This window comes from Hordeum vulgare, chromosome 7H (assembly GCF_904849725.1).
Source record: "Hordeum vulgare subsp. vulgare chromosome 7H, MorexV3_pseudomolecules_assembly, whole genome shotgun sequence".
Classification (NCBI taxonomy): domain Eukaryota; kingdom Viridiplantae; phylum Streptophyta; class Magnoliopsida; order Poales; family Poaceae; genus Hordeum; species Hordeum vulgare.
In genome coordinates this window covers 95618319-95635108 of record NC_058524.1, presented here as the reverse complement: position 1 = coordinate 95635108, position 16790 = coordinate 95618319, and the positions used below count along the sequence as shown (strand labels likewise).

The 16790-nt window shown below is 44.1% G+C and overlaps 1 protein-coding gene across 2 annotated transcripts; it reads right to left on the bottom strand.

The window, feature by feature from the left end:
• Positions 1 to 1862: 1862 nt before the first annotated feature.
• LOC123409789 (probable auxin efflux carrier component 1c) lies at positions 1863 to 4937 on the bottom strand. 2 transcript variants are annotated; one of them, XM_045102660.1, is made up of 6 exons: positions 3588 to 4937; positions 3255 to 3492; positions 3081 to 3166; positions 2811 to 2968; positions 2436 to 2512; positions 1863 to 2319 (listed from the first exon to the last, which is right to left on the bottom strand). In XM_045102660.1, the coding sequence occupies exons 1-6, from the start codon at positions 4729 to 4731 to the stop codon at positions 2253 to 2255; spliced, it is 1770 nt and encodes a 589-aa protein (XP_044958595.1). In that variant the 5' UTR covers positions 4732 to 4937; the 3' UTR covers positions 1863 to 2252. The 2 variants fall into 2 exon arrangements, with proteins under 2 accessions (XP_044958595.1, XP_044958594.1); XM_045102659.1 differs by having other exon boundaries at positions 2436 to 2968.
• Positions 4938 to 16790: the final 11853 nt, after the last annotated feature.

Here is a 16790-nt window from a genome sequence, read left to right as displayed (position 1 = left end):
CATTATCTCCAAAGGCATGTGAGGCATCATGCGAAGGATTGTGAGGCATCGTGTGAGGTGCTCCCATGCCTCCCATGAGAGACCAAAAACTCGTGCCTCCTGTAGGTGCTCTCGTGCCTCCCATGCACCCATGCCGCCCATGGTAGCTCACAAGCCTCCGAAGTCTCCCATGGTAGCTTACATGCCTCCGAAGCCTCCCATGGTAGCTCCCATGCATCATGTGCCCATCATATTCCAAGAAACTAGCTTGCTCCTACATGGCCAATTTCTTCTCCTACAACATTGTCTTTCTTGATCTCCTCCTCGTCATCATCATCATCTAAGACCACCATGGCCAATCTAGCTTTGCACCATCACTTGATGCCTCCTCGTCATCATCTAAGACCACCGCATCAGCATTGTCTTTCTTGGTCTCGTCATCATCAGGACATTCCTTCCATTTCTCCTCATCATTCAACACTTCAATGGGGCAACACAAATACTCTCCCTCTCTTAACCTTGCCTTTCTTGGTCTTCTTTTCTTCTCCTCGAAACAAGCTTTGTGCAATACTGTGCAACAAACAAAACAACAAGCTACCACCTCAAACAAAAAAGATGAAGCATGAACATGGAACATAAAGAAATGACACTTACCCTATCCCTATCATTAGTGCCACTTGGGTTTATCTTGTCAACCAACGTCATTGCCGCCTACCATCTTTGACAATCTTTGTTGATCGTCGACCACCGGGAGCGAAGAGATCTATCGGTGCATTGGCGGCGGAGGAGGCAGATAGGTCGCGGGCATAGGAAGGGGTTGAGGGGGTGTCGGTGCGGCCGTCCATCACAGAAATTTCACTGGCGGAGGCGCGGGGCGGGGCGAAGGCGGGCGTGGTCGGAGCACTGAGTGGCGGTTGGGGTTTCGCGCGCGATATTCGCTTGTTCAGCATGCTAGAGCGGACGCACCAAATAAACCACGCGTGATGCAGTTTTTCCCACTGTGTTGGTGCCTTTTTACCGCCGCAATATTTTTGCGTGACCGTTGAAACGCTATATTCTCCCGCACACGCGTTATATGGACGGTTTTTACATCGCAGGACTAGTTTAGACAAAAAAAATCGGCAAAATCATTGTCTATTCCACTCAATATTTTATGGTCGCATTCTTTTACAGTTATATGGATATGTATACCGGTCATTTCTTGTTATCTTAATTTGTTTTAGTTTATGCATGAGTCTAAATGCGCGTGAGCAATCATATGATGAATGTAATGTAGTCCTAAAATAAGGTAGTGAATGCCTGGGTGATACAGTTTTCAATCTATTTTCTAGACAGTTTTCATTCTATTTTTTTAGGGCAGTTTTCAATCTATTGTTGAATGGGCTCAACAAACCCGAACGAAGGGAGTACATAATACGAAGTAGTATGTAATAATAAAAAGGGAATCTAATTAGGCCTTGAGAACGACCACATTAGACAAACATCCAAGAAGTTCCATCTACGCCTCCTTATTGCAATAATGTCGAATTTTAATACGTATAACATATTCCCTTTTAAACATTTAGGTGGCTCGAGATTTAGGTACTACTCTGCCACAGAAGAAATAAATATCCAAATCTAATTGTATACGTCCAAATTATGTTTAGAAACAATGAACCTAATTATTACGCGATTGGTGTTTCGGTTAGCAAGATGTTGATGCGTGAACCCTTGGCACCAAATTGGCCCCGAGCTAGGAACATCATCAATAGCTGATAGCTAGGCCAACACATGGAGAAGGATGCTCTGCTCATGCTGCATCACCATCTTCTCTCCTAAAGAAGTGTTGATAAAACATTACAGCCCTAATTCACATGGGAAAAAATTGTACTGGTGGCATATAGTAAGGTGAACAAGAGCTCTTAGCATTAATTTCATCAAATTGACACCCATTTTACAGCCCAGCCACCCTCCCTCCAGGGAAAGAAACCTCTCCCAACGCACACATGGCAGGAGTACCCCTTCTAAATCCCCAAACCGGATTGATCCTCTGCCTCCCCAACCTTTGATTGATTTACCAACCCAAACTCTTGCCCTAAACATTCCTCCCCTCACCCCATCTGACCCCTACACCTAATTAAGAATCCTAGTAATTAGCCTCCGGCGTGCAGGAGCACGCATCATGTCCCCGGCAGGCGCATGGAGCCGCTGCAGCTCCCTTGTCGCCTCCTCTGTCTGTCTCCGACGCCACGCCGGCATGGTGTTGCAGCCCGGCCGCGCATGTCTCCGTCAGCTCACAGCCCCAGCAGGATGTAGTAGACCAGCGTGATGGGCAGCGCGATGAGCATGCCGAAGATGACACTGCATGCACAAGAGAACGGCGGGTGAGACAAGCGAGAATGCACGCACGCAGGCGTGGAGAATCTCATGGTTTTTATTCAGGGACACGGGCATGGTCGCCGGCTGCATGCACTTACGCCGTGCTGAGGATGTCGGGGTGCACGCTGTACTCCTTGGCGAAGACGAAGGGGACAATGCCCTGGGGCAGCGCTGCCTGCGCAAAAAGAAAAACGAGCGAGCAGCTTAAACAAACCAGAGCCAAGCTGTGCGCGTCGTGCTCTTGCGTGCGAAAGCGTAAAGCGAAAGCGAAAGCGGGCGCTTGCCGCGCTTTCCCGGCGCAGGGAACAGCGCGGAGTGCATGCGTTCATGGCGTCGTATCGGCGTGCCCGGCCACTTGACCGGTGTCCCCCCCATTCTTTTTTCATCGAAAGGCGGCTTCTTGTCAGCGTGCAAGCCTGTGCTGTGTTTGGTTTGTGCGGCTCGGTTGGTCGGGCATCGTCTCTGTGCCGTACCTGCACGATGGCGATGTGGAGGAGCGTGCCGCGGAGGCCGACGGCGATGGAGGCGGCGGCCATGACGGCCGGGCCCGTCAGGAACCGCACGGCCATGGCGAACGTCGCCCTCTTGTTCCCGCACGCGATGATCCGCGGCTGCAGCGCCATGAACAGCCCTGCACATGCGAATGTCAGCACCACGGCGTATATGAATCAAATGAACCACGGTTGGCTCGCATGCATGATGCATGCATGCACGAAGATGCAGAGCAGAGCAGAGCAGCGCACCGAGGCTGAACATGGCCATGCCGAGGCCGGCGTCGGACAGGATGGCGATGGACTTCATGATGATCGCCGGCATCACGAAGTTCCACCTGCATTCACGCGTAACGAGTGAGTTAACTGCTCGGCAGTAACTGACGTAACCTCGCCGGCGGACGCTGGGGGAGGAGTGACCATTACCGGAAGCAGACGAGGGACCAGATGAGGCCGATGAGGCTAGAGTAGGTGTTGGGGTTGCGGATGAGCTTGCGCCACACCATGATGAGGATGAGCCGCGTCATCACGCTCGTCGGCGGCATCGCCGTCGGCGCCGGCACCAGGCCCGCGGTGCCCTGCTCCGCCGCGGCCTTCTCGTCGCCGGCCTCCGCGTCCCTCTCCTTGTTCCCGAAGCTGAACTCGTCACGCTCCACGCCGTCCGCTGTGATTGATTCATTCAGTTACCAATAAGAGAGCAGATTAATTAGCGGCCGTACTAATTAACTTGCCGGTAATCAGTGGCTAGGAAATGGAAACCTTTGCGCGGCGAGGCGGCGGCGACGCGGACGTCCTTGGCGGCGGCCTCGTTGTACGCCTCGGTGCCGTTGCCGAACACGTCGGACACGGGCGACGCGCTGGAGCTCCACACGAACATGTGCAGGTCCTTGCCGTCCTCGCCCTTGGCCTGCCCGTTGGCCGCCTTCTTGGCCGGCTTCTGCGGCGCCGCCATCGCGGGGTTGGGCGCCGGGTACTGCCCGTATTTGTTGTTGCTGCTGTTGTTGTTGTTGCCGGCCTTGTCCTCCTCGTAGTTGGACGGGCGCGGCGTGGCCCCGGTGCGCACCACCGGGCCGAACGCGTCCCCGGCGGCGAAGTTGGAGCTGCGTCCCACCATGGAGTAGAAGTCGGTGTGGTTGAAGCTGGAGCCCCGGGGCGTGGGGTTCCGCGACGACTGCAGCGAGTAGATCTCGGCGTTGGTGAGGTTGCTGGGTCGCGGCGTGGTGCTGGAGAACCCCATGGACCGGCGCGAGTAGATGTCGGAGCGTGAGGCGTTGGAGCGGCGGACGGTGACGTGAATCTTGCCGTCCTCCTTGACCTCCGCCTCCGTCTCGATCATGTCCCTCCTGCCGTCGAGCGACATGACGTCGGGGTCGACGGCGATGGAGGCGATGGCGCCGGCGGTGTCGGGGAACTGCTCGGTGATGAGGATCCTGGCGCCGCGGTACTCGAACATGAAGAGCATGAGCGTGTACCAGATGATGCACTGCAGCACCACGATCTGCACCATGAGGCTGCCGGACTCGTCGCCGTACATGCCCTTGAGGAGCGGGATGCCCATGACGAGGGTGTTGGGCAGCGTGGAGAGGGAGAAGAGGGTGATGGTCCACTCGAGGGAGCCGTTGCGGGAGAGGTGGCTCCAGAGGGTGAGCAGCGCGAGCACGATGAGCTTCTGCAGGGTGTCGGCGGCGATGAAGCGGAGGTTCATGGTGTAGGGGTTGTTGCTGGAGATGAAGTGGAAGGACAGCAGCGGCACGGCGAAGAGCGCCACGAAGCGGTTGATCCCGGAGCACTGGTCCGGCGTGAAGATCCGCCACCACTTGACGGACCCGTACGCGAGCATCATCGCCACGTACAGCGGCACCATCGCCGTCATGACGTGGTAGAAGTCCGTGCCCGTGATCATCTTGCCGTGCCGGCCGCCGCCGCCGCCGCCGCTGCGACAACAAACGCTCGCTCTTCCTTCCTACGCTGACACGGCGGCGTGGCAGGGGAGGCGTGCGGTGCGGTGAGGTGCGGCGTTCAAGTGGAGCTGCGCTCGCTTGATTTATGGCGCGGGCGCGGTGGCGATATGGGGGAGGCAGGCGGGGGCGGGGGAGCCAATGAGGGGAGGGGGAGTGGGCATACGTGCGGGGGATTATTTATACACATCATGTGGGCGTTCAACAGTGAACGGCCACGCAGCCCCACACCGGGAAGGAGAGAGAAAGGGGGGGCAGAAATGGGGATTGAGGAAATACCAAAAAGCAACTTCAATTTTTGTACTCCTGCAAATTGCACTACTAAAATTGTGGGTAATACAGTACAATTTCAGGAAAATGGGGATGCAGTTTGTGAGCCTTACAAGAACATCATTGACGAAACAAAATGTACACAGAGATCGAAGGAGGGGTTAGTCGATGTCTCTCACCTGCACAAAGTGATGGCGCGCCGTGAGCCACCCCCGCTCCGTGTCACCAATGTAAGGGAGTTGTAGCTATGGCCGGGAAGTTCTCCGACGGTGACATGAGGGGTGAACGAAGATGATCTGAAGCATGAAGCGTCGCGTGAGAGACGGGGGGGGGGGGGGCTATGAGACTCTGGCACACATCGATGGCAACAACGCCATCATGGGATCTTATTGAAGAGACCGGTGATGCCACCGCGAACTGAGGCAGAAACATCACGGTCGACGACTCTCCCTCGCAATGGTGCGGGTGGATTTTGGGGAGAGAAAAAACTCATGTGCTTCACTCCGATGCCAGAACCATCACCACCACGACTTGGACAGGGGGTGGATATACTTATTGAAATGTGTTGTCGTCGACCAAGTGAATGACATGAGGACACCAAAACATATCAATGAATTAACAAACTATACCAAGAGGCCCCACAAGCACAAAGATCCATCGTCTTCGCCGCCCCCCTGATGTCAAAATCAACCGCCGTAGGATGGAGACCCAAAGAATCAGTCGGCGATGATGTGGGCTTTGTGGTAGCTAGGGTATTCATAGAGAGCATTGTTTTTTGGTGTAGATCTAGCCTGGAAGAAGTATTGCTACTGAAGTTTAACTTGTAGTCTTTGTTATAGTTGGTTTATCTTTCTCTCCCCGTGTAGATATCGTTGTGTGTAATCTATGTTCTACTCCTTATGTTATAATAAAAGGTATGTTGTATATGATTTCGGACAAGGATTAGAGGGGTGGCAAAAGGAGAATGTTGTGAAATGGAAATAATAAATTGTAATAAGTCGTTATTGCTTCCTGGATATAAGAATGAGTGAAGGGGAAATAGCGAGTCAAAAATATGAAAATCTTGTTAAAATTTTCATTATGGAAAATCTACATTTTTAATAAGAAAAGATTTTAATTACGAATGTGTGGGTTCTATGCGGAAGTGAGATAAAGAATGGTAATAATTCATTTAAGCATAAATTTGTTTAATGTAAGAAAACAAAGACCAAATTTGTATTGAAAGCTTCCAAAGTTCAACACTATTTTTTTGCGGGAAGTTCACCTATGTGCAAAAGTCATCCCAAATCACAACTTTTTTCTATATGTCATCAAATAACATCTCTTGGTAGGAAAGGAAAGCAATGCCATCGTTGGTTAATCTTCTCTCCCCGTGTACAATTTGTGCATGCATATTTTTCATAGTCTGCACATTATCTTGTTCCTATTTCTAAGATGACTTTCTAATTATACACTAAAAAATACAGTCAAGTTGATCTAATCTCTATGTTGATGAAAAGGTATGTTTTAATTGGGTTTCACGCAAAAATCAAGGACGCGGTAAAAAGGGAATGTTGCGAAGAAAAATATTCAGCTATATAATTTTATATTTTTTGATAAAGGGCATTTTGTTACTTAAAATATTTAAGCATTATACGCGACCTCTGCATAACTAAGATACACACAACCATATTCAAGTTTAAATCCAAACAAATCAGAAAAGGTGAAATACATTTAATCAAATGGAATCAGTATAATGCTTAAGACGTGGGATGGTCAATTCAAAGATCATCTGTCATGTGTACACACCTTCGTAAACATATCTTGATTCTTCACACGTTGTAGAGACAACCATAAATGGAGTGTACCGGTACATCTCTAGATAACATGCATAAGAGAAATACTTATATCGTTAAAAGATCTTATCATCAGAGAAGCCATAATTTTACTACTTCCTGACGAAAATAGGGGACATATATTATGTTGCAATCCAAATTCATATAAATTATAAAGGCTAATATATCGAGAATGAATCTTTTCCCATGGATTTGTTGTTTGCCCTCGGCGTACACGTCTATAAACCGATTGCCCAATAAACCGCGCTTGGCTTACGGCTGAACACAAGGTAAGAAATATTTTTCTTGTAGTTACAACCATTGATACATACACCCACCAGCAACAACATAGAGATACTACAACTAAAATTCGACATTGCTCGAAAGCACAACAAGTGATACAACTAGCCACCATAAATCCCAAAGAAAATACATCTAAATTATTATTTCTGAAACTAGATTAACTTTAACTTTATTATCCAAGACCTTCATAGCCCCATAGTGTAGAGAAACAGAAGCACAAACAATAGGTAAGATTCCGTCTTCGAAGTGACAATTGTTGACTTCCAAATTTCTCATGTTCCACGCGGATTTATGATTTAGAGGCGAAAGTTAGGTTGGACCCCTCAGTTCTCTCTCCATTACACACAGGTGTGTAACAAGTTCTAGGTTTCAAACTAGGTGATTGTATGATGCAGCAACACCTCTAGTCATTGACTTGTTCTCCAATTTTCTAAGGGGAGCTCAGGTTGGATCCCTGAGTTCTTCGTTCAATAAATGCAGCTTGGTGGAGTGGGATCGAGTGCCACAAACCAACATGGCACGGGCACCCCCTGTCCGCACCCTGATGGCTTGTGGGGCCCACCTGGCTCTGTTTAGCGTGATTCCAACGCTGAAAAAATCTATATATACCAGAAACCCCATAAATAAAGACAGAACTTCAGCTTCGCCGCACCAACTCTCTCTATCGATGGAAAACCCATGTGGAGCCTTTTCAGTACCATGTCGGAGAGGGGAAATCATCTCCGATGGCCATCTTCATCATCCCAGCGGAAGCCATGATGAGGAGGGAGTAGTTCACCCTCGGGGCTGAGGGTATGTACCAGTAGCTATGTGTTCATTTTCTCTCTCGTGTTCTTGAGATGGCACGATCTTGATGTATCACGGGCCTTGTTAATCTAGTTGGATCATATGATTTAATTCCCTTTCTACCTTGTTGTGATGAATTGAAGCTTTCCCTTTAAGATCTCGTTATGTTAGATTGAATATTTTGGTTTGAGAACACTTGATGTATGTCTTGCATGCGAATACTTGTAGTGACATTGGGGTATTCAAGTGATTCACTTGATATATGTTATGGCATCATCTTGCGGATTCCTGTGACCTTGGGGATCTATGCATAGGGGTTGATTGCACGTTTTCATACCATGTTCTCTCATAGAAATATTGGGGTGCTCCTTGAAGTTCTTTGTGTTTGATTGAATATGATAGACCTGGAATTGTTTGATGCATGTCGCATAATTTATCCACGAATACTTGAGGTGACATTGAAGTATCTAGATGACATTAGGGTTGATTGATATGTATTATGGGTGTTATTCTAGTACGAAATCTAGGGCTGTTTGTGACACTTATAGAAATAGCTCAAAAGATTGATCAGAAATAATAACTTTGAGATGGTTCTACTACCTACACCAATTCCATCTTATTGCTCTCCGCTAGATAGTAACTTTGGAGTGATTCTTTGTTGCACATTGAGGGATGATCATATAATTCTACTATGTTAACATTGTTGAGAGATTGCACTAGTGAAAGTATGAACCCTAGGCCTTATCACCAAGCATTTATACAATATTTTGCTCGCTGTTTTACATTTGCTACCTTGTTGTTTTGATATTTTTCAGATTACAAAAACATATATCTTCCATCCATACTACACTTGTATCACCATCTCTTCGCCGAACTAGTGCACCTATACAATTTCCCATTGTATTGGGTGTGTTGGGGACACAAGAGATTTTTTGTATTTGATTGTAGAGTTGTTTGAGAGAGACCTTCTTCATCCTACACCTCCCACGGATTGATAAACTTTAGGTCATCCACTTGAGGGAAAATTGCTACTCTCCTACAAAACTCTGCCCTTGGAGCCCAACATAGTCTACAAGAATAAAGTTGTTCAGTAGACATCATGCACTTTTCTCGCGCCGTTGTTGGGGAGGTGAGTGCTTGAAGGTATATCTTCAGATCTTGCAATTAAATCTTTTAGTTTCTTGTTTTTCACTAGTTTGGTTTTATAAAATAAAACTACAAAAATGGAATTTAGGTTTCCTCATTTGCTTCGTCTCCATAATGTCTTACGTGAAAATGATGGTTTGGAAAATTATGCTCAATTGCTATAGGAAGAATTTATGAAAATGATTAATTTCAAATCCTTGAATGATAAGCATGATAGCAATATTGTTGGTATGAATTCTGTGAGTATCAATGATGCTAATGATATGAGATATGTCTCCGTCGTATCTACTTTTCGAAATTCTTTTGCCCTTGTTTTGGACTCTAATTTGCATGATTTGAATGGAACTAACCCGGACTAATGCTGTTTTCAGCAGAATTGCCATGGTGTTGTTTTTGCGCAGAAATAAAAGTTCTCGGAATGACCTGGAAATTTACGGGGATTTTTTGTGGAATATATAAAAAAATACTGGCGCAAGAATCAACCGGAGGGGTGGAGCGTGGAGCCCACAAGCCCACCAGGCGCGGGCCCCCCTGGTCGCGCCTAGCAGGCTTGTGGGGCCCACGTTGCTCCACCGCCTCCAATTCCAGCTCTATTTAGTCCCTTTTGTCCGGAAAAAAAATCAAGGAGAAGAGTTCATCGCGTTTTACGATACGGAGGCACCGCCACCCCCTATTCTTCCTCTGGAGGGCAGATCTGGAGTCCGTTTTGGGCTCCGGAGAGGGGAGATCGTCGCCATCGTCATCACCAACCTTCCTTCATCGCCAATTCCATGATGCTCTTCACCGTTCGTGAGTAATCTCATCGTAGGCTTGCTGGACGGTGATGGGTTAGATGGTATCTATCATGTAATCGAGTTACTTTTGACGGGGATTGATCCCTAGTATCCACTATGTTCTGAGATTGATGTTGCTACTACTTTGCCATGCTTAATGCTTGTCACTAGGGCCCGAGTGCCATGATTTCAGATCTGAACTGATTATGTTGTCGTCAATATATGTGTGTTCTTGATCCTATCTTGCAAGTTGTAGTCACCTACTATGTGTTATGACCCGGCAACCCCGGAGTGACAATAGCCGGAACCACTCCCGGAGATGACCATAGTATGAGGAGTTCATGTATTCACTAAGTGTTAATGCGTTGGTCCGGTTCTTTATTAAAAGGAGAACCTTAATATCCCGTAGTTTCCATTAGGACCCCACTGCCACGGGAGGGATGGACAATAGATGTCATGCAAGTTCTTTTCCCTAAGCACGTATGACTACATACGGAATACATGCCTACATTACATTGACGAACTGGAGCTAGTTACATATATCTCCGTGTTATAACTGTTGGATGATGAATAACATCCGGCATAATCATCCATCACCGATCCAATGCCTACGAGTTTTTCCTACTGGTCCTTGCTATGTTACTCTGTCACTACTGCTGTTACTGCTGCTACTGTTGCTCTGCTGCTACTGTTGGCACTTTGCTGCTACTGGTTACTGTTGCTACTGTTGCTATCACACTACCTTGCTACTGATACTTTGTTGCAGATACTAAGTCTTTCAGGTGTGGTTGAATTGACAACTCAACTGCTAACACTTGAGAATATTCTTTGGCTTCCCCTTGTGTCGAATCAATAAATTTGGGTTGAATACTCTACCCTCGAAAACTGTTGCGATCCCCTATACTTATGGGTTATCAAGAATATGCAAAACCATAAGCTTGGGGACGCTATGTTTGATAAAGATGCCATTTTTAGCCCCAAGTTTTGATGAGCAAATTTATTATGATGAAATCATGCCTCCTATCTATGATGATTATTGTGATGATATTTATGCTATAAAGAATAAGGATGACCGTGAAACTTGTCATCATGATTTTTATATTCACATGGATTATATCAATCAAGTATCTTATGATAGTTATTTTGTTGAGTTTGCTCCCACTACTATGAATGATAAGAATTTTACTTGTGTGGATAGTAATAAAAATTATATGCTTGTGCATCATGAAAAGAATGCTTTATTTGATAGTTATATTGTTGAATTCCTTCATGATTCTACTGAAAATTACTATCAGGGAGGAATATATGCTTGTAGGAATTGCAATAATATCAAGTTTCCTCCCTATGTGTTCAAAGTTTTGAAGTCATGCTTGTTTTGACTACCTAAGCAAGTTGATTATTGATAAAACATTTTTTTTGCTTGCAAACCCCCATGCATAGGACATGGGTTAGATTAAATGTTATTGTCATGTGATTCATGATGCTCTCTTGCATACCTCAGTTACTACTTTTTATATGAGCATCATTGAAATCATCGTGTCTAGCTAAAAGGCATTAAAGAAAAACGCTTTTTGGGAGACAAACCAACATTTTTACTTTAAATTTTTGTGTGTTAACATGATTAAGCTACTATAGTAATCATGGTTTGTGTATTTTATTTCAATAAAGTTCCAAGTAAAGCCTTTGGCCTAGTTGTATACTTCCTTATTTGATTCTGTGCAAAAATAGAAACTTTTATGTCCACGGCATAATTTTTGTGATTTTACTCGTACGTCAAGAAATTATGAAAATTTTACACAATTTTAGTAAGCAAATTATGTGATTGTCCTAATTTTTCATAATTTCTAGAGTCTCGTAAGTATGGTGTCCATTCAGATCTTGAGAGACTATTATGTTTTTTATAGATTTTGTTTTGCATGCATAGTTTGCTTGTTTTAATGTTTCCATAGCTTATATTTGCTGATATAAATTATGGGAATGATATAATATACTAGGTATCATGTGAGAACAATTATGAATCTTGTAGTGACAGTATCTAAGTGAATGATCTATCTTTATTATACTAACCCATCTCATGAAGTTCCGTTAAGTTTAGTGTGATTGAAGTTTTCAAGTTTTGCGTGAGATACCGATATGAGGTGAATAAGGAGCATCAAGAACCTAAGATTGGGGATTCCCAAGGCACCCCCAAGGTAATATCCAAGGAAGACTCAAGCGTCCAAGCTTCTCGATGCCCCGGAAGGCATCCCCTCTTACGTCTCTAACATTATCGGTATATCTTACTTGGAGCTATATTTTTATTCGTCACATGGTATGTGTTTTGCTTGAAGTATCATTTTATTTTGTTTTTATCTGTTAGATTTTATTTATAATCTTGTTTTTCAGTAAAAAGTTCCAAGAATTTCCTTTAGAATGCTTCAATTGCATGTGTGATGTGTGTTGTACTAAAACAGAAACTTTTTGTGTAGTATTTGAAGTATCAGATGGTACTGAAACATGGAATTTTTTTGAAATTTTAATACAATGCTTTCATACAAATTAGCTCACATGTCCTAAATTTTTTGAATGTTTTGAGTTACATAGGTACACTTTTCGAATTAAATCCTACAGAGTGTTCTATTTGGACACATTGTTGTCATAGTTTTGTTATCTACTTATCCTAAAGTTTCATGGCTTATATTGGTAAATATAAATTGTGTAAATTATAGTATACAATACCTAATGTTTGAAAATTATTATGCAACTTGTCTTGGCAATACATGAAGTGTTGCTTTACTTTTATGTGTACTAACCTATCTCACGAGTTCTTTTCATATTTTGTGTGGATGAAGTTTTTGAGACTTGGGTGAAACCGGGATATGAGAGGATTGAATGAGATATAAAAGCTCAAGCTTGGGGATCGTAGGGCACCCCAAGTAAATATTACAAGAAGTCTCAAGCATGTGAATTTGGGGATGCTACGCATCCCATCTCTCTTCGTGAACAAATATCGGGTAGCTTATGTTGAGCCTGAATTTTTATTTGTCCACATGATATGTGCTATTCTTGAAATGCAATTTTGGTTTTCTTTGATGTTTTAATAAAATGCTCAAATCTGAAAAACTTTATTGAGAGGGTCTTCACATAGCTACTTAATTGTTTGACTACTCGCTAATCTTTACTTATATCCTTTTGAGAGTAGTTTGATGTTTACTCTTATGCTTCACTTATATCCTAAGACTAAATTGTGAATGAATGAAATGTAATAAATTTGAAATCATCAGTGTGCTATATTCTTAGTAGTAGTTTCACAATTGGTTTGGAAAGCAAAATCTATTGAAGTTTGACAATCATAGTATTGGTCACACAAGCAATTCATGAATGATTATTACAAGGAAGAGAACTTTCACATACAAATATATTATCTTGGACATCTTTTATGATTGTGAATGCCCATTAATTATTTTCAAGCTTGATCAAATAGTTGATGTTGTACAAGGAAGACAACGTAATGGTTATGTTTGGGTATATTTGCATAGAAGTTATATTGTTATGGATCCTCCAACGTGTGATGCTTGTTTAGAACTTCTTGCTAGCAAAAACTTCGTACTAAGTAGAAATATTACTTGTGCATCCAAACGACTGAGCCAAATTTCTTCCATGAGAGTCCACCATACTTACCTATATATGGTATTTCACTGTCATTCCAAGTAAATTTGCATGTGCCACCTCTAAACATTCAAATAAACATACGTTTTGTGTGCTCGTACCGCTCATGGAGTGACGAGGCAGTCATTATCTTCCATGCTAAGCGAGTTATTATCAAGACGAGTGTTTATCAATTGTCAATGCACGAAAGAGGCTGGTAAAAAGGATTCCTAGTCTTGCATAATAAAAAATAATAAAAATAAGAACTCCCCCGAGAAAGTTGATTGTTTGGAAGGCACCCGTGGATACGGCTAGCCATGGAATGTGATAGAATGGTGGAGGGGGAATAAAATTTCAATTCTCTTTGGGAACCGCCAATAGTGTGATTAGCATGGAAGATATTGAAAACTCTGTTGTGATGTTGACATGAAACGCACACCACCCAAAATTACATATTCATCTCTATTTTAAAACAATGAACTCTGGCACCTTTGCAAATCCCTTCTTCCCTCTACGAAGGGACAATCTATTTACTTACTCTTCATGTTGAGTCAACTTCTTACTACAACCGCAGTCTATTAGTTGGCAAGCACCATGTAGTGGAGAAAGATCCAAACATATATATCCATTCAAATATATTAGATCATGATTCATTATTGTTGACAATTATCTTTATGATAAATATGTTGGGAGGCGAAACATTAAGCCCCTATTTTTATCTGTGTTCGATGGATGTTATTTGCTCTAAAAATAAGCTTTGAGTATTAGCAATCATAGAAGACTATATGATAATTGAGTATGTGGAGCTCTTGCTTACACTTGATGATGCATTGAAATTGTTTGATGACTAAGAACATATGTTGTTGAGTTTTAAGAGAATGCATTGTTTGAACCATGACATGTGAATTAATTGCTACTCAACCATGATGATTTTTATGAAAAAGTTGTTGGTTATGATGCTACGAAAAGTGATTGGAATTATCATTGATCAAACTTATGCACTATGCTAGCATTCACACTTCATAGTTTAATTCTTTTATCATTTACCTACTAGAGGACGAGTAGGAATTAAGCTTGGGGATACTGATACGTCTCCAACATATCGATAATTTATGAAGTATTCATGTTGTGTTTGCCTATGTTTACCATACTTATATATGATTTTGATGCACTTTATAAGATTTATTTAGAACTAACCCGGACTGACGTTGTTTTCAGCACAATTACCATGGTGTTGTTTTTGTGCAGAAAATAAAAATTCTCGGAACCGACTGGTTTTTTAAATATTTTTTTGGAGGAAATAAGAAATATTCGAGTGAAGAACCACCAGAAGGGAGCCACCTGTGGGCCACAAGACAACAGAGTGCAGCCACCCCCCCCCCCCTCGGTCGCGCCCTGATGGCTTGTGGGGCCCACGTTGCCCCATTTGGCTTGATTCCAACGCTGAAAATCCTATATATACCAGAAACTCCACAAATAAAGAGAGAACTTCCGCTCCGCCGCCGCAACTCTGTGTATCCAACGAAAAACCCATCTAGAGCCTTTCTAGTACCTAGCCGGAGAGGGGAAATCATCTTCGGTGGCCATCTTCATCATCCCCGCGAAGGCCATGACGAGGAGGGAGTAGTTCACCCTCGGGGCTGAGGGTATCTACCAGTAATTGTCTTTTTCAATCTCTCTCTCTCTCTCTCTCTCTCTCTCTCTCTCTCTCTCTCTCTCTCTCTCTCTCTCTCTCTCTCTCTCTCTCTCTCTCTCTCGTGTTCTTGAGATGGCACAATCTTGAGGTATCACGGGCCTTGTTAATCTAGTTGGATCATATGATGTTATTCACTTGCTACCTTCTTGTGATGAATTGAATCTTTCCCTTTAAGATCTCATTATGTTGGATTGAATATTTTGGTTTGAGAACACTTAATGTATGTCTTGCATTCAGATACGCGTAGTGACATTGGGGTATTCAAGTGATTTGATTGATACTTCCTCCGTCCCAAAAATAAGTGTCTCACATTTAACACTACACTAGTACAAATTTTGTATTAGACCAACGACACTTATTTTGGGACAGCAGGAGTATATGTTATGACATCAACTTACGGATTCCGGTGATGCACGTTTTCATACTATGTTCTCTCATAGAAATCTTGGGGTGCTCCTAGAAGTTCATTGTGTTGAATTGAATATGATAGATATGAAATTGTTTGATTGATGTCGCATAATTTACCTGGAGATACTTGAGGTGACATTGGAGTATCTAAGTGATATTAGGGTTAATTAATATGTATCATGGGTGTTATTCTAGTACGAACTCTAGGGTTGTTTGTGACACTTATAGGAATAGCTCAAAAGATTGATCACAAAGAATAAGTTTGAGGTGGTTCTACTACCTACACCAATTTCATATTATGTTCTCCGCTAGATAGGAACTTTGGAGTGATTCTTTGTTTCACGCTGAGGGATGATCATATGATTCTACTATGTTAGCATTGTTCAGAGATTGCACTAGTAGAAGTATGAACCCTAGGCCTTATTACCAAGCTTTTATACAACGTTTTGCTCGCTATTTTACACTTGCTACCTTGTTGTTTTTATATTTTTAGATTACAAAACCCTATATAAACTATCCATACTACACTCGTATCACCATCTCTTCGCCGAACTAGTGCACCTATACAATTTGCCAATGTATTGGTTGTGTTGGGGACACAAGAGATTTTTTGTATTTGACTGCACAGTTGTTTGAGAGAGACCATCTTTATCTTACACCTCCCACGGATTGATAAACCTTAGGTCATCCACTTGACGGAAAATTCCTACTGTCCTACAAAACTCTACGCTTGAAGGCCCAACAGAGTCTACAAGAATAAAGTTGTGTAGTAGACATCACTGACCCCCCCCCTCCCCGCATCGATCCCGCGAGCGTCGACGAGAAACTCTAGCCGCCGCTTCTCCATGTACTTCCTCCCTCTTCCTCCCCCCGCCGCCGTTGGCAAGGGCCATCGGGCGAAGCCCGCTGACCTCGGCGGCGGTTGGGCCATGTTCCCCTCCCCTCGACTTCCCCCGGTTGGTGCCGGACAGCTCGGGAGCACGAAGGCGTTGCGCTGACGCGGGGCGCAACGGTCCGACGACTGATGCTTTGGGCGGCGGCGCGCGTGGTTGGTGGCGTGGCACCTCGGGCATGCTCTTGCGGCACGTCGGCTGCGGGTTTGCGGTGGTGCGTGAGGGAGTCTGGGATTAAGGGGGTCTTCGGGCCACTTGTCCGTTCTTATGGGCCGGACTCCTCGGTCG